The sequence below is a fragment of the Dysidea avara genome, chromosome 7 (genome assembly GCF_963678975.1).
Source record: "Dysidea avara chromosome 7, odDysAvar1.4, whole genome shotgun sequence".
NCBI lineage: Eukaryota > Metazoa > Porifera > Demospongiae > Dictyoceratida > Dysideidae > Dysidea > Dysidea avara.
Window position 1 is genome coordinate 23,897,168 of NC_089278.1, and position 25,727 is coordinate 23,922,894.

General features: G+C 37.5%; 1 protein-coding gene across 3 annotated transcripts in view; it reads right to left on the bottom strand.

Moving 5' to 3' along the window:
* LOC136259834 (uncharacterized) overlaps positions 1-25,727 on the bottom strand; it is a 449,685-nt gene that overhangs the window by 187,065 nt on the left and 236,893 nt on the right. For 2 of the 3 annotated variants that reach the window (XM_066053386.1, XM_066053388.1), the window contains exon 10: positions 5,039-5,323. The exons of the other annotated variant lie outside the window; for it this stretch is intronic. In XM_066053386.1, the coding sequence (XP_065909458.1) occupies positions 5,039-5,323 (285 nt within the window). The remainder of the gene's footprint in view (positions 1-5,038; positions 5,324-25,727) is intronic. 3 annotated transcript variants of the gene reach the window in all.

The window sequence follows — 25,727 nt, forward strand, 5'->3', positions numbered from 1 at the left end:
ATTTTTGCGGTAAACTTGACACAAGTTTCAGTAAATCAGGCGCACGCCCACAGATGGGCGTGCACCTGGTTTAACAATTAAAGGATCGATTGTGGGTTCTTGTTGGTTGTCATTAGTAATGAAGTATTAATTGTGTGATCAGCTGTCTCAGTGATGTTCATCCATGGTTTATCTACAGATATATCAAGAAGGGCACTTGTTCTTACCAAAGTTAACAGTATGTGAGCTGTATTGCTTATTTTGACTTTAGAAAACAGTCTAAGCCAGCTTTTCAAGTCATAAATCAGTGTACTGAATGTATACTACATATAAAGCAAGCAGGAAGACATTGGTGACAGGAAAGAGCCAGTTGAATAAACTTGATGAATTTTGTGCAGTGTGTGAGGAGCTAATGTTTCGACAGACACCGCAAGGAGGCTATGTATTCTGCAAACATTATTAAAGTGCATGTATGGAGTTATTAACAGCCGGTGCAGTGTACTAATGTCAGGCGTACAGTATTCAGTAGTGAGATGATTTTTCTGTTGCACTAATTCAAGGATGAGTCTGACTGCCATAGCCATGAATCAGGCTAAATGCCAAAACTCCCAAGATCAATCAGATTTAAATTAAGCCTTCCATGCATGTGAATCATGCCCATATCCACCAGGCAAACGTGATTTGGACCAAGATATATATATATATGTGTGTGATTTTAATGTATCTAGTCAGACCTGAAATGGAACACTCACATTTATCACATACCACCTAAGAATCCTAGGTGTAACATTTCACATGCTTCACTTCATACAAAACAGGTTAAATTTGTTTGTCTATTTTCAAGTGATTCCCAGTCCAGCTGGTCCATGAAATTACAGTGGGATCACATGTGTTTGAGACAAAGCGGGCTGCTCTGTGTTGGATCTACTCTATAGTTGAGATTTCAAGGTAGACTGTCAATGTACTAACTGTTACACTGTAGCATATTTAAGTGGAGGACAAATGAATACAGTATAATGCTAGATTATTTACTATACAAATTATTCACAATGAAATTGATATCCCATTTTGATAATGATTTGTACCTCCACTTTGTAACATATTCAAGAACAAGAAATTACCACCCTTTTAAACTTCAACCACTGTCATCAATCACCAGTCTTTGTTTTTTTCCATCTATGATTTTGCTTTGGAACAATTTATCTAAAGGCTCTAATTCATATCAAGTATTTAAATCTATAATTCACCTTATTGTAATTGTACTAATGTTATTGATTTGTCTATATGTTTTCTTTATTTTTCTTTGAAGATGTACAGTATAGGTAAATAAAAATAAATTTTCTCCCCCATCTTATTCTAGGATTTCTACTGAAGTTTAATTATTTGTATACAGACTCAAAATTGAAAAAAATATATAAAGAAAGTGAATTAATATATTGTCAGTTTGCTTTTGGATATTTAATGTCTCCAACCACAACCAAAATTCGATGATTCCATGCATTTCATCACTGGTTATCTTAACATTCCAAAAATGATACCTCCTCAATCAACCATATATTCTGTTTATTAGACTGAATAAAGTGATGCCTTTTCTTGTCACCATAACGTTCTAGTTAATTTATCTGTGGACATTACGCTCTGAAACTGAAGAAATTGAGTGGTCTTCTATCTTGTCAAGATCAGCTGAAACAATTGATATCCAATCAGCTTCTGTATTGTAGTAACAAAACTTGCCTCGGTCATGCAATAAATGACCTGCTTGATTTATCAGGTAGGAGAATAGTCACTGTATGAGACAGCTATTAATATTTTTTACTATCCTACTCAATTTTCCTGGAGGTTCACTGATAAAATGCAATTCCAGCAATGATAGCCAGGCTGCAAGTTTTGATTCAGAAAGCATTCCCATCCTGGATTCAACCCACTTCTGAGATATCTGGCATTATAGTCCATCGCACTGTTAATAAATCATTTATGTTACCACAATAATAGCCTCCTTGTGGTATCTGAATGTCACACACTGCACAAAATTCTTTTAGATTCTGCTTAGACTGAGTTGATATAGCTTGTCACCATACTTGTTTCCTAGTGTAGTGTAGCTACATAGCTAGCTACTGCTAGTGATTTATGCCGATTAGAAAGGCTAGGCCCCAGACTGTACATTCTAAAGTCAAAGTAAGCAAAAACAACTCACATACTAGTAAAAACAAGTCATGCATTAAGTTTCCTACTTGATACATCTGAAGATGAACATGCTGAGTCAGCTTTGTACTTTGTTACTAATGACAACCAACAAGAACCCACAGTTGATCCTTAACTTGTTTCTATCTTTCTTGGGGTATGTTTGAATACCTGCTGGAAGTGTCACCGACAACTTGTACAGCAATGGTAAGCTGCAAGCTTCAATTTGAGAAAGCATTCCGTTCCGTCATTTAGTCCATCATTCCGTTCCGTTCTGTAGAATAGACCCACCAGAAGAAAATGAAGAAAAAACCCTGAAACTTTGTACTTGGAAATGGCTTGAGCGATTTCCTTCAAATTTGGAATGTGGACTCCCCTAGCTGGTGGGCAACTCTGCAGCACATTTGGTTCCAATTGGATAAGGTATCACTGAAATACAAAGGTGTGAAAATAACGTTTTCTTTCTGTCAATTTACCCACGGTGTGGTGCGCCGGCTTCTTGGGCCGCACAACACACTATCGTGTGTCTAGATATATTTAGACTCTATTTAGGCTGTTTTGGGTAGGTAATAAATCTCATATACTCCACCTTGTTTTCTAATATACTCCACGGCTTCAGGCACAATATAACATATGTGATCAGATTTTACAAAACCGATCCAAATTGCACATCAGGCAAAATCAAACTAACACCTCCAGTGGATAGCTACACTATCGTACTACTAGTTTTGACCCTTAGTACTACTCAAACTATTCGAGGCTGGTTTCAACAGACATCTTTTCTGGGTGGTTTGTAGAGCTTGAATGGTGGTTTCTGGCTTTGTGAAGGACCTGACTTGGCAAGAATCAGTGGTTTACTGGTGGACAGCCTGATAATGTTGGCTAGACGGTTTTTCTGTTGATTTTGCTACGTATTAGCCACTAAGGAGCCAGCACAGCCCTGTAATCTCTTTTCTGGACTCCAGTCGTGGTCTGCCTCCATTTTAAAGTCTATCCCTTGCCCACCCCGCCACCCCCCATCCTCCACCCCTTTGTGAGCACTCGTGATACTACTTTGCTTGTCCAACTGCTAAGATTTTCTATCTTATTTGATGGGAAACTCTACAAGCAGCTACAAGTACTGGAAGTGGTCTGAAAGGTAATAGATTGATGCATCTTTTGTGTAAATCTCATATGTGTGCTTGCTATTCTTGGCGAGTTATGTTGACTTGAATTCTTTAAAACCATTTATCTCGAAACTTGTAATGTACGATTTGGATCATTTTTCAAAATCCAGTCACATATGCTCAAAACTAGGTTTATCCAATCAGTATGCATTTTTCATGTCCAGTGATGTAATGAGGGTGCTTATTTTGTTACGTGAGCATGCATAGTTGCCATGGCGTTACTATTATCACAGGAAAACCAGCCACTTTTGCCAAGCCTAAAGCAGAAACAGCCATGGATGAGGTAAGTAATCTGAGTGTAATGTGAAATAGAGTCTAAAGCAGTTATACGGGCACATTGTGGAGTCTATGTAATAGTTAGACACTTGCAATAGGTGTCTTCGAGGATTTAAAAACCTGAGGTGACATCAATAATTACCCAGGCGCAGCCGAGGTAATTATTGATGTCACCGATGGTTTTTAAATCCTTGAAGACGCCTATTGTGAGTGTCTAAGTGTTTCAGACAATGGCGTAGAAGCAGTGAGTTAGTATAGAGAGTTCCCATTGTAAGCACCTAGGGTATTTCAGTGAGCAAAAGATGTGAGGTCGCGCAAGCCATGAAGCACGAATAATTGAAGGTTTGTAAAGTCGATAAAAAGTATGTTTGAGGCATTATAGATACGTGTGAATGGCAGCAAATGGGAATAGCCAGTGCCAACATGGCTGTCTTGGTCTACAGAGCATGCTTTAATATGGCGAAGGCCACAAACTGAATTAATGGCTTGTACCACGATGGTCTATAAATCCACTGAGCTACCCACGATAACAGCGTACCTGAGTGTAATTTCTTTGTAATAATCTGCTCGCAATCGCTTGGTGTTTACTGATGTGCGAAATACTAATTGTCCACAAAAGGCTAATTGCATTACTGTAGGCCACATTGTGGTTGTAAACAACTGTCGGGTGTCTTACCAGTAAGACACCTGATACCAGGTTTCTTCGCAAATAAGAGACCTCCACACATCAAACGAAATGCTGCAGACCATTGTCTAAGAAATTTATAAACCCTCAGGCTCTTAGTAGCACCCTTGCTTCGCTTGTGCACTACAGATTTGGGCCTTCAGGTTTATAAATTTCATAGACTCCACATTGTGTCCGTATAACTATTATATATAGCAACCATAAAATCTGAAGAACTGTGGAAACAGTGGGTTAAATTTTCAATTGTTTTATGCAGTGGCATTGAATGACTGAAATATCCTGAGTCAATATCCTAAATTGCTTGGAAGTCCAGTAGATCTAGAGTAGTCAATAATATGGAGAAACAGTTTGTAGCATAAAATAAACTATAGACACTATATTGCAAGGTTCACCCAAAAAACCTTTTCTTCTGTCAAACTAACGTAAGATGAAATTTGAACAAGTACATTTTAAAGATGGCTAGACTGATTTAGGTCAAATTTGGAATGGAAGTTGTCCCATCCCAAGGAATGCTTCACAGAAAAAATTGGATATTTATGTATAGCCATTACTGAGGCAAAAATGCGTGAAAACTGTGTTTTCTTGGTGCTTGTAAAATAGACGTTTGTCCATCGCAAACTCTGATGCATTGACTTTCCTTGGCTGTACAACACACTATCGTGTGTCCATCCTAAGATGAACAAATAGTAAGCATGAACTAAAACATTTATTTAAGTAAGAAATACTATTTTAGCTATATTAATTAACTCACCAAATATCATAAAGTTTAGTGAATCACTGATGAATTTGAAGTCACCTACCATTACAGAGCAGTGCAAAACTCCTTTGTCTGTTAGTTTCAAGTCACTAATATATATGCTTTGCTCAGTGTCCATATCAGCAAAACAACCAGTTGAACAATTCCAACTGTATTCACTATCAGATGGCGGAGTAGGATACACTACACATGTCAAAGTTACATTAGACCCAACAGGATATCCATAATTGTTATCTCTATAAATGAAAGGAGGATCTCTTCCTATGGTAACATAGTAATCTAAAAAATATTGAAACATTGATAAATTTACTATAAAAAGTAGATTTGTGGTGCTATTTGTTGTATATCTGTAATGCAATTGTTTAATTTTACATATTAGGTGATATGTGTGTACTTATTATTCACCATATAATATGAACAATCCTTTTTTCAAACTTCAACCACCTGTGTGACAGTTGAAATGTGCAACCTTTACTAGATATGTTAACAATGTCTTATCAAGAAAAATTGTGGCAATGAGTACCATGGTAAAGTAAAGCATCAGTGTTGACCACTTGACTAATCTTCAACATGTACCTTTGTCTCCTGAGTGCTGCAATGCTAGCAGCTCTTCACCTCTCACAAACTGGTGTTAGTAGTGATGGTTTTGGTAATTGTACCTGGTCCTGGCTGTCAGTTTGGGTTAGCCTACAAGGTCCTTATTTTTCAAGAGAAGCAGACACTTGGGATTTGGTGCACAGAGGTGCTCTATGCTCCAAATCCCTTCCTTTAGGCCACATATGGGGTGTCTGAAAGTGTGAGAACTATCCTAATTCAGACCCACACTCCCTGACATTGGCTCATGAAAGAGCCACTGTAATACTGCCATTTGAGGAGCTGACATAGTTCCATAAAGAACCGGATGTCAACATGAGGAACTGACATTGAGTCATGAAAAAGCCACATATCAACATTCCCATTTAAAAAGCAACAATGGAATTTCATCTGCAGTGAGCTCATATTAAGCCCTAATGCTCCACACTATAGAAAAAGTATGCATGTTTGAACAATATATACATTTTTAAATCACGATAAGCGATTTTGTGTGACATTTTTAGATTTCCCTGTAGTGGCTATATAAGGTAACACCTATAAATAGTAGTCAGGGGGTTCTAAATAGCACTCAGATGAGAGAAAAGCTGTAAGGTTATTTAATGGATTGCGCTTGCCTCAAGAACAATTTGCATGAGTGATGTTGACAGTTAAAAAGATCTGGGGTGTTTACAAGCTGGTTTCTACTGAATTCTCTCTCCCTACATTGAAACTATCGAATGGGCTAGTTGTGGAATGATAGTGCCGTTGGTATAGCCTACAGTGGAGGATTGAGAGACTGTATTGTGTGTTGTAACTATGCGCATGCTTTTGTATTGTTGCAAAATCGTCATGTAAACATTTACCAACTATTGTATTATTTCACCTGTTAACAATACCTTTCTGTTGTTGTGTTTCAAGTTTGGAAGGAATCGGTTAAAGAGAACTATTTTTAAAAAAAATTGTGCCATCAATTGGAAAATTACAGTATCACTTTAAAATTATAATCTGTGGGCGCTAGAAACCTGATTGAAAGGCCCATCTAATCAAACAAGCACTACTGAAGAATAAGGACCTGAGAGAAAGCAAATTCCACTGGCGGGTAGGCGTTTATTATAGTACGCGTGCAATACTTGGGGCATTAAGGGTTAATATCAGCAACAAGTAAGCTAGCAATATAGGTACAAACAAGGTAACAGCAGCAAGAAAGCATAAATGTGACAGCAGCATGTAAGCAATGTCCAAATATGTGACAATGACAAATAATCGATATACATAAATGTAAAAACAGCAAGCAAGCTAGATATATAAGTACTAGAGCAATTTAATTTAAACATGAAGTAGGGTTCCAATGATAAAATGCACTGAAACAAGAGATGATGGTAGCTATGAGGGGAATCTGGGTTCCATTACTGCTGCTGCTACTGCTACCATCATAGCTTGCATTACTGCTTTATCCACCCCACACCACTGTTGTACACATGTGGATTCCTACCATTGCTGCTGCTATCATTGCTCTGCATGGCTGCTTTACTTACCTCACATAGCTGTTATACACATGCGGGTTCCCACTGCTGCTGCTACTACTGCTACTGCTCCTATGATTGCTGTGTTACCTATCCCACAAAGCTGTTGTACACATATGGGCTCCCATGCTGCTGCTGCTATTGCTGTAACTATTGCTTTGCATGATTGCTTTATCTATCCCACACTGCAGCTGCTATCATTGCTCTGCATGTCTGTTTTCCTATCTCATATATGCTGTTGTACACATGTGGGTTCCTGCTGCTGCTTCCTAAACAATAAAATTAATTGAATTTTACTGTATAATCCATAACACATGTCGTCAACTGTGCAGCCAAATAAATTAAGCGATTCTGTCCAATCATTCCTCAGTTGCCCTTTGTCACTCCAAAGTTAGCATAGCAGGCCAGCAAACACCAGACAGCACCACCTGAGTATGAGTAAGCATGCTGGTAATTAAGACATCCAAATACACTAATAAATGTATGGTATGTATGGTTGTGTAGATATAAATGTACATGTGTTTGTGTCAGAGATCCTCTTCCCTCCTTTAGGGTCAGGTGCAGGAGCCTGGCACACCTGCATTAAGAGCTCAGGAGTGGTTGGGTGGCATACGAGCAAGCAGGCCAGGCTTGCACTTGGCCCTCTTAATGGGGGGTGGGCAGGGACCTTGCATGTTAAGTTGCATAAATGATTAAAATGTACAGGGCAGGAGAGTTTAGACTATTTGCAACAGGGATACAAGTAATGGAGGGTACAATAATTGTTTACATTAAAATTATTGACAAAATGATTCCAAAAATAAGTTTGAATAGTCTTTTGATTTGCTGGATAGGGAGAGAGGTATTAATCACTGGGAGAGAATTCCATAATCTGGGTAATCTGCAAAAGTAGGAGTTATTGATAAAGTTGGTAGAGGAAAACTTGTGATGAAGTTTAGAGCTGGTAGGATTGTTACTAAAAGATGAAATTGAGTACATTGAGGCTATTATTAGTGAACTTCAGTGATTTAATAAAAAAACAAGATGTCAGCAAGTTCATATACATACATTAATGGTCGCATTCCAAGCTTGATTGAACAAGATTTGTAATCTGAAGTGAAGTCATTATGAGTAAACTTAGTGGCTCTCTGCTGTATGTGCTCAAGTAAAACAATGTCTTTAATAAGGTGAGGCCCCCAAAGAGGTGAACAGTATAGTAAACAAGGTCGTACTATGGATATGTATAGTATCTTTTTAGTTGTAATGCAGTTACTAGTACTTAACTGCCTGCAAAGTAAGCCAAGAGTTTTGAGGGCTTTGGCATTGATGTACTCATAATGACAACTCCACTTCAAATCAGATGTAAAGAAGACTCCGAGATGTTTGTGATAAGTGGAAGGTGGTATTGTGGAGTTATTGATGTGATAAGGTTTTGATGGATTTTGGCAATCATTCAGCCACCAGAGCCACCCTATGGATGAATACAACTAAACAAGGATGCAGCATGACTTTAGAGAGGGAAAGCATCACGTTTGGTATGCAAGATTTCTTTACCGCGGTGTAAATTGGTTGATGTTGGCAAAATTCTCTGATATTGGCTTTTGGCAGATTTTTGTAGAACTGCCAGACCAAACCTATGAATAAAGGCTATTGGCTATGGGTTTAGCAAGCTTTTGAGAAGTAAACTAGCATGTCTGACTTGCAAAAGTTCCTATAAGTTCATAAAAATGGCATTTTGATGAATTTTTGATGGCCGTCGAGCTCAGCAAGATGGCAGACAATTCTGGAATTCGATGATATTTGGTGTGGTAGTAGTTGGACCCATGCCAGACCAGTTTGACCTGGGAAGGTTACTTTGGCATTGCTGCTGTATGCTCCAGCTGCATCAAAACTTTTTGAGTCCAAAATTTTGTTTTCACAATGCTGCAGCTGGAAATCACTCCAGACAATGCAGCCACTGATGGTTTTATTTTAGGGTACAATTAGTAAGAAAGGTTGAGAGTGCGTATTGCAGATTTAAAAGACATTTCCTTGAAGATATAGCAAAAATCTCGTAATTTGTAAACATATTAGCCGATTTGCATGACAAGACGCTTACGAAAAATAGCACCAATCTGGAATTTTCTAAGGGGTACCTAGCCTAGCATTAGTGGGTGGTTTGGTAGTTGAATCTCGGAAGTCGAAATGTCACGTTGCGGACCCTAATATATACAATCCTATGAATAAAACTGGTTTCATGTGTTAACATTCCTACATACCAGCATACATCAGTTTGTTGGATACATATTATTTGTTTATATAGGATCAATGCATGTACCTACAGGCATGTACAGTATGTAACTATGTGTATGTGTGTTTTGTGTATGCTGATGCTATCAACGCATTTCGTTGCAGGGCAAGTGTGGGAAGGAGAACAATTCCAGGTGCATCAATTATATTAGCAGTATGTTATGTAGTTTTTAACCAAATATAATTTATATGCTTTGCTGTTTAATTTTTCCCTAAAACAATCAAATGTTACATCTGTCTTAAGACGAAACAGTCGATATTATTATTTTTCATAATGCTTACTTGTTTTTTCACAGCACATCATTTTTCCTTTAAGCTCTCAGTTTGAGATAATCCCTACCTGTCCCTGAGTACTTCTTTTAACCGAAAGTTTGTTAGCACCAAAGTGGTTACTTGTGTGGTTGCATGCAGCTAAGCCATGTTTGCAACCAAGGTGATAGTCTAAACACATAGGGTTGAGCAGTTTCAGCATGTACCTGTATTGTGTATTGATAGCTACGTATGATCTGTATGCCATATATGTATGTTACTGTGTACATATTGAATTATGAGTAATTAAGTGTATGCCTTCTGGTTAATTTAGCTTGGCATTGTTTCTTTTACAGTGTGGACAATCTGTAGTTTATTAATAAATATATTTATTCTATTATCTTTTTGTTGTCATTCTTTCTCCTTTCTTGGGTGGAAAAGTTCCATATCAGAACCTATCTGTGACCATTCACCCAAGTTTATGGCTAATTTTCCTCCCAGAGATTTGAGGTTTTAGTAGTGTGTGTAGTTTAGTGGCCCTGTTCTATTTTGTAAGCCAGGTGGCAGGGCCCTGTGCACTTATCACTATCACCACAATCAATGATTGGGGTAACCATCAACCATCTGATGTCTCAAGCTAGGATGTTCTAAGCAAGGTGGGCGAACAGCATTAACAAAAGTTACAGCAGTGAACAACCTCATTATGTCAAACTGTCAGAGTCCAGTGGTATTGCTTGTGATGACCAGTGCCTGTCTTACAAGTCAATGAAAATATGTGCACACTCCTTGGCCCTTGCCATTACAGAGAAGTCTTTAAACAGTTATCTTAAATGGCATCATAATCAGTCTCACCTACCTAATTAATGTGACCGGATCTGTGAAAACCCGATACAATAGCGCAAACCTAAATTTCCAGTATAAAGCATTGAAAACAATGGGTGAAATATTTGCATATTATTGAAACATATTTGTAAATTTTGTGAATGCCTCTTTCTTAGTGAAGGAAGGGACTAACAATAAAAGCCTGGATATCATCTTATTCACCTACTCAAGAGGAGTTGGAAATTCTTTGTTTCGTTGCAGTACACCCAAGGATACACAAATTATGAGCGTTTGTTTACGTCACATCAAAGCAATTGTACACGACTGATTTTTCTTCATGAATTTCGTCTTTGTATGCAGTGAAGAAAGGTGATAGAAGGACAAACTTACCCAGTAAATGATTCCCCTATCCATGGCAAACACGATGGTGAAAGTTCAGCCCAGTTCATCAATCCGTTCGTAAGTTACAACCATTTTAATAAGTGCCTATAATTTATTTTCCCTATACTAGCTGTACAAATCGATTTTTCTGTTGTTGCTACTTTGTAGGTCTGTAACTCTGATTGTTACTGGCATATGAGGCTGAAACTTTGCTAGAGAATACACTTGGCTAAGCAGATTATAAATATTTAATGAACAGGAATTTGAAAAATGCACTATTGTGTTGGGTTTTCGCAGATCCGGTCACATTTTACTGCTGTATGGAAAATCTAAAACTGCTGGGGGAAAATCATTGCGACGAAAAGTCACTAAGAAGCAGACACAACAAATCAAAGATGTTAGTTCAGCAAGCAGAAGAGTCGAACATGCAATGGCAGAGAAGAGGGTTAGTGTCTAGTTCTCAAGTGCAGGAAGAAGTGTTATCTGAATCAATGACTTCACAGCAGCCTACATCATGTCTTCCTTCACAAGCATGTTTGATCCAACACTTCCTTGTGGGTACACTGTTCACAACTAGTGGAGCCTATTATGATCCAACTCTTCCTTGTGGGTATGTTGTTCACAACCAGTGGAGCCTATTAGTGACTGGGCTAACTACTGATTCCATGCTGGTATTGAAACAGAGTGCTAATAACTAATACTTATGGTGGCTGTAATTCCCCACCACCATTGATACATATACCATCCCAGATGCCCACATTTCAGTATTCCACACAGCTTACACCAGCTAGTTCAGTGCTGTACCCAACACAGTTGTCATCAGCAAGTAAACCCACATTAATTCAGCATCAATTAGTGGAGACCCCATTTTGGTTGGTTTTTGTGTTTGAAAATGTTTCATGTTGTAATGGATGTAAAGATATTAATAGAAAGATATAAAGATAAAGGACCCCTACATCCTCCCAATGATATCATTTTTGATCATAAAGAATTTGCTGTGTTCAATAATCCTAAATCTGGGGTGTATGAACAATCAAAGGAAGAAAGAAATGTCTATTACCATGGTAGAGGAAGTTGCATATTGCCACAACTTTGATGCCAACTGTGTTATTATATCAGATGATATGAAATCACAACTGCAAATTGAACACAAGAATCCTCAAAAATGATTTTAACTTGGTTTTGTAAGTTGTTGTTTGCAACATGGTTTCATTTGCTCTATGGATTCTTGTGAATCAGTTAATGTATTTGCATTATCAAACGATATGGTAGTACCATTTAAGTAGGGATCCCCTTGAGAATTTCACATGCTGCCCAAAATTTTGCCTTCAAAAATCATCCTAGAGACATTTTACACAATGAAAATCACCTTTAAGGAATAGTACTAGTCCATATAATACATAATACAACATTAAATATAACAAAACACTTACAGGTGACTGGATATAGAATTTCAAAAATCAGAAAAACTCGAATTTTAGTTTCACTGACTACCTCACTGCCTGACCACAGTCGCGAAGCTAGAGGCCAAACAAAGCAGCACAGCAGGCCCGTACCCAGGGGGGGTTCGAGGGGGTTTGGTCGAACCCCTATTTTAAACTGGAAATTTTATTTTTACTGTAAAATGATCTTTTCAACTATAATCTGTGTTCTAGCATTCATTACACGCCTTCCATGGCTTCTACCAGCTGAACCACGTGTGGCTTCCAGGTACGTATTAACTATAGCGCTTCGAGGTTATCTGTGTACACAGAAACCACTTTAATGATGCATGAATACAGACAGTGGTTTTCTCTCTATTGCTAAGGCGTCTATTGTTCTACTTACAGCATCTTAATAAGGCTATCCATCGAGCCATCCTTGACCACACTGCACTGAGAGCTATTATTATTATGTCAATTAATTCCAATCATAACTTGTTAAATATTTTCTAATAATTTAAGAGCCCGGAAAAGCAATGATGAGCACTAGACTTGATGGACACTGTGACTGATAGACTGTTAACTATAACAACAACTATAACACAAGTAAGCCTGGCTTGTTGCATCCAGTGATATGAATTCTAAAGTGTCAAGTGTGTGAGTCTGTCAGTTGTTTTCATATTAACTTTATTGTGGTTATCATCCATGTTTGGACAATGGTGAAATGTAAGGTTTAGCTTAGAGCTGAAATGAATGACTGTCAGCAGTCTTACAGAAATGCTGGAGTGTACATGCACTACAGCCATATTTTAATCTCTTGTTTGCATTAGTGTGGGATGGGCTCATGTTGAGAGGAATTTGTGTCAACACAATGATGTGTGAGAAGTTTATTTTAATCAGTCCGTGCATTTCTGCATTTAAGCAATTTGAGGCGATTCTCAGGACATTAAATATTAAACCTTTCTCAGCCCCCAGACCCCCGCATCTGGGACCTACCACTTCAATTTAGAACCCCCCTTTTGAAATTCCTGCGTACGGGCCTGATCACCATTTTACGCCACAATAACAAACTCACCAGTGGGATGTGCATTTTGGGGTTCCGACAAGTGTAGGCCCTCTGTGCCTTGTCTTTTCTTTTATCTTCAATCAAGCTGCTTGTCTTCTTCATCCAATGAAACCATATCAAGGCATTAACTTTCCATATCAACACTTTCTTTCAGCAGCATATTTAGATGCCACAGAATTATTTCAGGGATGGATTTCACAAGTGCTTTGGTCCTGGCGCTACTATAAGAGATATACTAGCTAGATATCTGTAACTTCGTGATTGGGATCCCGTTTGTAATAGGTTTGCGACCACGCCCACCTAATAAAGATTTAGGTGGACTAATAGTGAAGGAATACAGAGATACCACCTCTTAACAATCTAGTTATTTACTTAACAATAAACAAGATCACCTCACTCCTTATTGGTCTAACTAGCTGCACTCCCCTTGGCTGACTCGAGATATACTCTAATACAACAGTCACTCTAATACAACAGTCATGTATGATAGAACAGTTACAAGTTACATTGTTCTAGTATACATAGCTATTTTTATAAGAAAAAGAAGCAAACACTATAAAATTAGCATAACTATTACATTATTGTTCTAAAGGAGACAGGTGTCCCTCAGCAACAGCAAGGTCGACAGCTGGAGGCACACAAGGACATTTAGATCTAGAACATGATCCCCTGATACACATTACTGAAGAGTGCAGCAAGGAGAACCCTAAACTATGGCAAAGCATGCCCATAACCACAGAATATGGGAACTCCACTTCTCACTAAGCAAATGGGCAAGTGATGGTACCTGCCTTTCCAATACCGTAGAGTCAGGTTGTTAAGTGCGTGTATCTATTAAGCACATATTATTTGTTAAGCGCATGCACATTTCTTGTAATTAACCATGGATGATAAGCACACATGGCTAAATGCGATGATAAAGTTACACACAACAAGAAACGACAAGAAAAGCTGAAAGTACTGAAAAATTAATGTCTTTTCAAAGGTTTACATCTCCCTTGAGGTCTCCCTTTGCTATGTATACAGCAAATCAGCCATCTGGATAGTGATAATCTTGTTTAACACGAAGGATTTCACCCAGACATGGAGTCAAATATCCTTACACACTGGCATGGTGATCATCACAAACTATTAATTTACTTCACTCACATTTATACATACAGACCATCCTTTCTTCAGCATTGTGTGTTCTTTCTTCAGCACTACAGAGTGCCTGATTTCCCACCACTATTAAATGATTGTGGTTGGGGTTGGAAAGTGTACAAGGGCTCCATCCGCCTAGGAGTAACCTAATAGTAAGCTTTTTTTTGTTGATCATTGATCATACCAGCATGAAGTTTGATAGTTAACCTGTTTATGCAGGATAGCTCAAATGGTATGAGAGCAGCTGCACAAAAATGCTTGGGCGCCATACCGCCACAGAAAGGAATCTTTTCCAGAAGATGGTTTTCCACACAAACAATACCGTAACCCTTTTCCTTGTACGTATTATTGTTAGAAATGGGTCATCCCATGTTAAATCAACCAAGAATTTGGGGTCACCTCTCAGATTTGATGAAACTTGGTGTGTTTGTAGTACCTGTGGTACTTACCATCTACACAAAATTTTAGTCTCATACACTTCATAGTTTCTGATTTATGACCACAAATATTTTGAATATTTTCATTAAAAATCAGTCTGCCTTGAGTTACAAAATCACCCGTAACTCTTTGCCACATTATTATTTTCAAGTAAAATTTTCAAGAATGAAAGAATATTGATTGATCTTTAAAATTATTAATAAATTATGGGCAGTAGCGTAGCCAAGGGTGGGCCTGGGTGGGCATGTGCCCACCCAAATTTCCATAAGAGAGTGGCACCCACCCGATTTTGTTATTACGAACAAGAGACAAGTAGTGCATACCTTGGTAGCACGATATTATCGTTGTAAATCAGCAGTTGGTATTGATGTAAGTTCAATGATTACATCGCGTGATCCAAATAATGTTGGTGGTTTCTATTTAATGCACAGTATCACGTGATCCAAATTTTAGGTGGGGAAGAGGAAGGAGGAATCCAGTCTATTTTTCACATCTGGAACATTGAATTGTGAGCAACAGCACAGATATTCTTTGGTTGCCGGTTGGGGTGAAGTAACCTAAACTGATAGACGAAAAGTGGTGTTAAGTTGGTTGAAGGTGAAAAATTGCAATTGGTGGCTGAATTAAGCCATACGATTATCTGAAGAGTCAGGCTGGAGTACAAAGAGTTGTGTACAAGTACAGATGAGTTAAAGGAGACTAAGACAAGGAGATGTAATAAGTTAGTTTCACTTTCTAGCTTCTAAATCATTCATGCAGTAGCATTAGACTAGTGAAATAAGCTGCAGGAACAGCAGCGTAGCGTATTATTAGCTAGCTAGTTACATTTATGCACTTTTGAAACAGTTTTTAAACCAAATGTATGTATAGTCCACTAAGGATGGACTTGTATTTTGTGCTAGTTAGTTGCATGGGGTGAAATGTGTGGGTGAGTGTGCCCACCCATCCATGGAGGCCTGGCTATGCCACTGATTATGGGATATCTAGTTAATTAAGATTGAATGGTAGTTTGTTTAGAACTTTGATATTCCATAATTCAAAAAAATGATGCTGTTTAAAATTCTTTGAATTTTTCTGAGATAATGATTAGGTTATGTTTGATGCAATTTTGGTTGTGGGACCATGATGGGTTGAAGAGATATAATTAAATATGTTGAGGTATGTAGTGGAATTTTGTGGCTTATCTACTGCTATATGGGGACCTATACCACACCAATACTCAGTTCTAACAAGACCACACTGATTTTTCTACACAACTGAGGTATCCAGGTAAAATGTGACCTGTAATAGTGACCACCTGCATTGAAAGACCATCTACAGATTGTAAATTCAAGATCCTTTGGTGCATTACTTCAAGGATTCATGAAAAGCATCAAATAGTACGCACTATGTAAACAGTACTTAAGTTTGTACCACCCAAAGCATAGACACTGGTGTAGGTGTTTATACAGCACAAACATTAGCAAACAACATTGTTGTGTCTCCAAAATCTTTTAAATACCAGTATAAAGTAACAGATAAAAATACTGGCTGCTTCTTTCTACTATATGTAAGTCTATTTTCAGTAGTTTATCAGTTCATCTGTGTGATAGTGTAGAGTAAGTGCTTGCTGTGATTGAAGTGGACTTTGTGAAACTAGTTGATCATTATACGCATAGTAGTGCACAATTGTACTATGCCATGGAAGAAACAATGCTGCAATCCTTTTCAAAAGGAAAATCATGACTGGTAAACTAAAAAAAGATGAACCTGAGATGTGTGACTGAATGGATGTGTAATAAAATTCCATCATTATCGGCTGGATCAATGATCCGTGATAACTGTAGAAGCAGCTTTACAAGTTACCCTATCCTATTACCCAATTAGAATCACAGGTCTCTGATTAAGATGACTCCACTGAAGTTGAAAGTGACTTGTTAGAGCCCCTGGAACTTTCTTCAATCAATAAAAGATTGGGAAAACTCCCATTGTGAAGTCAAAACTCAGCCAGCAAAAATACCCAAAACATAAAGTTCAAAAGATCAGTGCCTCCATTAAAAGAACAGTATTCAAGGACAGATACTTTGATGATGAAAGTGAAATAATTGGTTGACTAAAAGATGAGTTTCACTTAACCAATGAGCGAAGCAAAAAGATTCAAATTCTTACAGTGCTCCCATAGAGTTGGACTATCCAGCAGATCCACACTGAATTTGGAACTATACATTACATGGTAACATTACATGGTAAAAAAGCAAAACATATTTTTAAAGAATTGGGAATTCTGGCTACACCCATTCCTAAGTTAGGCCATCACATTAACCATCAAACTGCACTGCAGGTTTGCCAGTTTTAAAAAAGTGATGAATAATGCCTGGCAAAAAAGGATTTTGTTTCTGTGAAGTAAGTGAACAAAGAGTCCAAGTACAAAAGCAATTGGTTTTGAGTAATTTGAAAATTATATCAACTCTTCAAGGATAACTTCCCTTCTGAAAAAGTAGGTATCTATAAATTTGCAGAACTTAGACCCAAACACTGTGTTCTAGCTGGAGCCAGTGGGATACACTCTGTTTGTGTTTGCACTATTCATCAAAATGTGAAGTTGATTATAAATGGAGCAGGTTTTCCTGGCCTTTCTAATGATGATGAGATAGTGTTGGATACATATCACAACTGCTTGGCCCAACTCACATGTAACCCACCATTACCAAGATGCTACTAGGGTTGCTGCCAGCATTGTCCTGGTACCAGCAAGCTTAAATGCCATCTCTAGACACTTCTTGGAGAAAACATGATTGATGAGATTGTATATAAGTAGTGGGTATCAGTTGACAGGTCTACCCTTCAATCAATTTGTAATACATCTAATGATTTTGTGGAATCATTTTGTAAAAAAGCTAATTTACTACTCTCTCATTCTTTTATTGCAACACAGCAGGCTGTATTCTACAAAGATATTAAATCTTGTTTGAAAACTGGAGAGGTTCTTGTCACTGTTGATTTTGCAGAGAATTATGCTTTTGTTCTTCAGGATACAGCTCAACGGTTCCATTGGAACAATGCCCAATGTACCATACACCCATTTGTAGTATAATATACTCGTTCAGAAAAATATGCCATCTCTCCTATGTAATCATATCTGATTGTATGCACCATGACACCGTAGCATTCCATCTCTTTCAGAAAAGCTTCATTACATTTTTGATGGCAAAACTCCCCTCTTCTGTTAAAAAGGTGTACTACTTTTCTGATGGTACAGCTGCTCAATACAAAAACTGCAGGAATTTTATTAATTTATGCCACCATGAAATAGATTTTGGAATACCGGCTGAGTGGCACTTTTTTGCAACTTCACATGGTAAAAGTGCCTTTGATGGAGTTGGTGGAACAGTGAAGAGAATGACAGCAAAAGCTAGTCTGCAAAGGCCCTATGACCAGCAGATAATGACACCTCATCATCAATTATATGACTGGGCTTCTGAGAACATAAAGGCAACTTTCTTTGGATATTGCACATTAGAAGAGTACGAAACAGAACTGGTGGCTCTGCAAGGAAGATTTGAGAAAACTCGGAACAATTCCTGGCACACGAAAAATGCATTCATTTATTCCACAGTCCACAGAAACAGTTGAGACAAGGAAATATTCTGCATCAAATGAATATATAGTTCAGAAAGTGACTGCAGGTAATGCTGTCTTGTCTATAGAACAAGTATGAGGACTCATCCCTTGTATATATGATCAGAAATGGTGGTTGGCTTGTGTACTTGAGACTGACATGAAAGACCTAGAAGTCAAAAAAGCTTTCTTCACCCTAATGGCCCAGCACATTCTTTCAAGTATTATTGCATACCAGATATTCTTTGTGTGCCTACAAGTGATATTCTAATGACAGTTAACCCTAGGACAGCCACAGGCAGAGTGTACACTATCACACAAAAGGAAAGTAAAATTGCTTCAGAGAAGCTACAGAGATTAATTGTAACCTAAAGATTACATAGTTTTTTGATCAGCACAACATTTTGTAAACCATTAGTAGTACATGTATTATGTAAGTGTTACACACGTGTAACAAAAATGCAATGTACAGATATGACCCAGTGGTTACTGTAGTAGGGAGAATTAGCATAGTTATTAATGCATAATTAAGACAATATTAAGGTGGTCTTTTCAATGCAGGTGGTCACTATTACAGGTTGTGCTTTACCTGGATACCTCAGTTGTGTAGAAAAATCAGTGTGGTCTTGTTAGAACTGAGTATTGGTGTGGTATAGGTCCCCATATAGCAGTAGATAAGCCACAAAAATTCCACTACGTACCTCAACATATTTAATTATACCTCTTCAGCCCATCATGGTCCCACAATCAAAATTGCCTCAAACATAGAACATAACCTAATCAGTATCTCAGAAAAATTCAAGGAATTTCAAGCAGCATTTTTAGAATTATGGAATATTAAAGTTTATAATAACGCACTTTTAAACCCTAATTAACTAGATACCCCATAATTTATAAATAATTTTAAAGATCAATCAATATTCTTTCATTCTTGAAAATTTTATTTGAAAATAATAATGTGGCAAAGAGTTACGGGTGATTTTGTAACTCAAGGCAGACTGATTCTTAATAAATTATTAAAAATATTTGTGGTCATAAATCAGAAACTATGAAGTGTATGAGGCTAACATTTTGTGTAGATAGTAAGTACCACAGGTACTACAAACACACCAAGTTTCATCAAAATCTGATAGGTGACCCCAAATTCCTGGTTGATTTGACATGGAATGACCCAAATATGTATTTAATATAATTATGTAAAGTGAACAAGTTTGCCTTTCCAGTATTCTGGAGTGTATGAAAGCTCAATGTATGTTGTCCATTGCACTTGTCCCAGTTTCTGTTAGATGCTTAATAGTTTACTAATAAGGGAGGAGGGGGGTAGAATAAAGAGGTATGTATACACTTTTGACAAGGCAATACACCTTCCCAATGTCATGATCTGTGAGTCTGAGAAGCCCACTTCCTTAGCTGTATTGGCTACCTGCATAAATTCAGCAACTGTAAAAGTTAAAGTTATCAACTGGTGCTGCCAAAAATAACAATACCCACCAGTTCTGAACTGAATAACTGTCTAGTAAAGCTTTATGAATCAAACAAGCACTTATTAGCTTGTCATGTTCAAGACTAATAATGTGATTGCGTTCACCTGGCAGGTACTGTGTCCTGACCTACCCAATAAACATTTTTAGCCCTGGGTCATTCCATGTCAAATCACCAAGGAATTGTAGGGTCACCTCTCGGATTTTGACGAAACTTGGTGTGTTTGTAGTGCCTATGGTGCTCATCACCCATACCAACTTTTAGCCCCATACACCACATAGTTTCTGATTTATGACCACAAATATTTTGAATATATCATGAAAAATTGGTTTGTCTTGAGTTACAAAATCAACTGTAGCTCACTACTGTATTAATATTTTAAAATAAAATATTCAGTGATAAAGACTGTTAATTGATCTTTCAAGTAACCTATAAACTATGGGATATCAATCTAATTAAGGTTCAAAAAGGCCCCATTATAAACTTTAATCCTTAATATTTAAACAGTGCTGCTTCAAATTCTTTGAATTTTTTAGTAAATAATAATTGGATTATGGTCTATTGTCAGTAAAAGTTTTGTGGTGGGGCCACAATGAGTTCAAAAGATATAATTAAATATGTTATGTAGTGGAATTTTGTAGTCTATCATTGCTATATAGGAGTGTACACCTCTAATAACCACTCCTGATAAGGCTGTGCCAACTTTGTCTTACACGTTGAAGGTGTCCAAGTACAGTACAACCTGTATTAGTGACCACCTGTATTGAAAGACCACCTTTGTGCTGCAATTTATTTAGTTGTATAGTTTTTAAATGCAGCCAGCTTATATAACTTGCAAAGGCAGTACAATGACCAGCTAATGACACCACATCAGTTGTTTGATTGAGCATATAGCAACATACCTGGTGCTTACTTTGGGCAATTGTAACAATGAAGATTTTTCGAGAGAACAGGAACGTCACTCTCAACTATCACGTACAATCCCTGTTACGAAAAAACTGTATTCTTTTGTGCCAATCTCAGAATCTGATGTTTTCAGGAAAGAGAGAGTTGCTCTAGCAAAGAATGAAGTTTCATCAGAATTGATTGCTGGATTTATCACTTGTTGACATGAAGAGAATTGGTGGTTAGTTTGTGTGCTTGAAGTTTGCAGTGACACTAATGATGTGAAACTGACATTCTGTATCCACACGGTCCATCAAACTTGTTCAAGTATCCAGAGCCCCAGCATATCCACATTATACCAATGGATGATGTTCAACTCTCGTAGACCCAAGGAAAAGAAGTGGTCATGTGTACTCTGACAAAAAAGAAATGACTTTTGCTACCAAACAGCATCACACCGTATCCCACAGAACAAAATTGTATTACATGCCTTTGTCACAACTTGTTTATATATATATACATAAATTTAAATTGCAGTTGAATCAAAGAGTTTTGTGTGTCTGCAAATTTCAAGGTGTGCAATACTAATTGGGATATCTGCTATAATACTGTAAACACCGCTAGCTACCTATCTCATAATCCCATAGATACCCCAAGTTGAAACTTTTGCAACTAAAAGGTGAGTATCCATAAAAAATTCTAATCAGCACTTTAAGGTCAAAGATTAGGAGACATGGCTAATGATCAACTTCATCAACCAAACGAAAGCTTATTCTTTGAGCTTTAAAGTGGTGCAATTCATTTTAAAAACACCCAGGTTATGATGTTTTGAATGGTCACAAGTACAGCAAAACATAGAATACTTATATTTCTGGGAAGCCATACAGGAAATGGGTGAAGGGACACATATGACCACTTGGGCTACCCACACACCAATTTTGTCCAATTCTGAGGGGGTCATGTGTAAAACGTTGGTGAACTGATATGGAATTACCCATACAGTAAATCCAACTAAATAAATTTCAGCACAAAGATGGTCTTTCAATACAGGTGGTCACTAATACAGGTTGTACTGTACTTGGACACCTTCAACGTGCAAGACAAAATTGGCATGGCTTTATCAGGAGTGGTTATTAGAGGTGTACACTCCTATATAGTAATAAAAGACTACAAAATTCCACTACATACCATAACATATTTAATTATATATTTTGAACCCATTGTGGCCCCACCACAAAACGTTTACCAACAATAGACCATAATCCAACTATGAGTTACTAAAAAAATTCAAAGAATGTGAAGCAGCACTTTTTGAAATATTAAGGACTAAAGTTTTTAATGGAGCCTTTTAATACCTTAATTAAATTGATATCCCATAGTTTATGAGTTACTTGAAAGATCAATTAACAGTCTTTAATAGCTGAAAATGTTAGTTTAAAATATTAACACAGCGGTGAGCTACAATTGATTTTGTAACTCACGACAAACCAATTTTTCATGAAATATTCAAAATATTTGTGGTCATAAATCAGAAACTATGTGGTGTATAAGGCTAAAAATTGGTATGGGTGATGAGCACCATAGGTTCTACAAACACACCAAGTTTCGTCAAAATCCGAGAGGTGACGCTACAATTCCTTGGTGATTTGACATGGAATGACCTCCCATGTTAATGGGTAAGTTTAGAGTGTTTGGGAATTACTTGTAGTCAACTACCGCCTCTGAGTGAAATCAAAGGCTAGTAATGTGAATCCACTCTACCTCAAAAATCCAAAGTCAGCTGTGTAACGAGCTTCCCACAACAATCAGTTGTGATATGATGTAGCCTCTTTGGCCAGCAAACACTTTAATTGTGACATCATAGAAATGGTAATAAACTTGTGGATGCTCCGGGATCTGTATTGGCCCAAATTCCATTAATTATAGAAAGTCTGTGCTAAACTTTTATAGTTGAAAAGGAGGAATCCCCATCTGCCAATTATGTGACAAACAGAATTAAGGTGGTCTCAGAAGTAGGAAGAAAGACCAAGCTGGAATATACTGTTTCCTGAGCTTGCTCTTGTTCATTGCAATTTGCAATGGCTGTCAAGAACAATACAAAAGATTGAAAAAATATATAAACAGGTCCTAATGTTGCATAATTAATACACTATACACACTAAAAATTCTCAGTACCTAATCAAATGTTAACTCGTAGTTACATGCACACACGTACGTATTATCCAGTTGGGAAATACATTAGGTTTATCTACTAGGAATAGTGTCTCCTTACAAGGCTGGAGGAGACGGTCCGGTTGGTCAGGCCTGAGCCGAACCAATAATCTGGAGTTGAACCAACTAGCTGACCAGCTCGAACTACATTACTCTCATGCAATCTTTGGACGATCACATCTACATGTAGTTACGTACATTTTACAGATGTTATTGAAAATGCATGACACGAGTAATTACTTAGTTTCTCAGCCTAACTAAAGCACAGAACTACACGTATAGTACCTCCAATTACCTTACAGTACAGCATAGCATTCGTATCGTTTCGTACAGAAATGATTGCGGGTTCTACGTACAGTATCACGTGTGCTGACAATTGGCATTTATCACGTGTAAGGCAGGTGCCTTCTTTGATTCTAAACCAGCACACTTATATCACAATTCAATCTTCATAAAATAATCATCAGCATTCCTTGGTTTGTCTCTCTTGGCTTCTTTTACTGGGCGAAGGGCTGGCAGTGACAAACCAGACGAGCGAAACCAGATGACTCATTCCGCGACAAGAAACTATACACCCATACATTACATGGTGGCCATCTGGATGAGATGTTGAGTAGAAATCACTCCTCTTCAACTACCTACTCGTCCTGTCGAGATACTGAGCAAACTCTCGGTCTCACCCACATCACGCCATTTTCGAATACTGATTGGTCTCATGACTGTCAACCAGTATATTTACGTGATGATCCGTTCACTTCATACAAACCAGTATAGTAGTACAGTATACTGTATTTTTGGAGCTGTGTAGCTTTTTATTGTAGCTGTGTGAATTCACTGTATAGTAATTATATCCTAGCTAAAGGGCCATGCTGCATGGATTCCCTGTGAAATTTGGGGGGAAAGTTGCAAGTTGCTAGCTAGGTTTACTTTAAAATTTAGCATCAATTTTAAGGCATTTTCAAGCCTTTAAATTGCAAAAATTCTGCATCTCCTGGGGGTTGCACCCCCAGACCCCCTTTAAACTTCTAATTTCCAGCTATAACTAAATGAACCATACAGCAAGTTTCATGCTGTGTCCCCTGTATGTCAGGTCTACAATTATACATAGTATAGAAAGTCTGAAGAACAACAGATAGGCTTGAGCATTTTTATATAGCTAGCTAGCAGTGAAATATCACTAAAATTGCATATCTGAGTGTCTAATTTTCAAAACTTTCCTCTGGGGGCATGCCCCCAGACCCCCCTAGAATGCTCGTGCTTCGCACTTCGCACACTGTGCAACAGCCCCTCTCTCATTGGCATGTATATAGTAGTAATTTCAACATTATAGTCAATGGCCTGACCAACTCAATTTTTCCTCCTCCGGCCCTGCCTTAAGCAGCTTAGGGTATATCCAGTTTGATATAACACTAAATAGCCCTTTAGAGAAAGTGTCGTTAGAATACATGTTGGTATGAACTTCTGCAGTTTTGATAGCCCTCAAAAAAGCTTTGACATTAGTTGATCTGCAATGATGGCTTTTCTTGGAAACTTTTTGTATGGTGTCAAAATGGACAACAAAGAATCACATACACTGTATCAGGTGCATTACTACAGCTTTTTGCAATATCCTGCTGTAACAACATTCAGAACCAGGATCTCTGTTCTAGCCAAGTGGCAACTCCATCAATAAGCCTGGGCAATTGGGACTATCTCCTTTGCCATCTATCAACTTTTTAAGGCCATTGCAAAAGAATCACACTACAGAAAGTATATGGCTTTATTTTTAAGTTTGTTTGACCAGGATTTGCAGCAATTTATTGCAGGGAATCTGATCTCTAAGTGGATTATGTCCAAGAGTTTCTGGATAGTAACTATTTGAAATTATGTGTATAATTTTAAATATTGCATAGGTTATTTCACCATACCTGGTAAGCAGGAAAAATTATTTGTAATACCAAGGCCACTTATCAAACACATGTAATTACAAAATTAAATGGCATATAGCTGCAAATCATATCATTTCCTTGTAGATGAGTTTGAAATACTCTAATAGAAGATACACCTAGAGATGTACCGATAATCAGATCGGTGATCAGATCGGCTACCGATATGGCAATTTCTACCATATTGGTAATTGGCACAAATGCTCTGAGAACCGATATCGCTACCGATAGATTGCATGGTAAATATGAGTACCAGCAAAGCAATGAAAAGCCTTTTTGCTCACTACAAACAAATAGAAAGTCTCTCTATTAAAACACTAAGTTATGAGAAGCTATATGACTGTGCGTGTAAGTACTGCTATTTGTGTTACAATATTTTTACCCAGATCTTCTAAAAACAGTAGTTGTTACACTTTAAGAATAAAGAACTGCACCACAGGAAAGCTAAACTGATAATCTGTGCATAGTAGCCATCTTGAAAACTAATCAAAACACAGAGTAATCCAAGCATGTATTAAAATATTTGGGTGCCTAATTGTCTGGGTTGTGTATTAGAGGTAACACCACCATAGGTAACCATGTATTGCTGTGTCTTATAATTACATCACTTCTGTTTTCTCTAAAAATCATTAGAATAATATGCATCATGCAGTAGCTACACCTGTAGTTCTATTTGATTTACATTTTACAGAGTATACA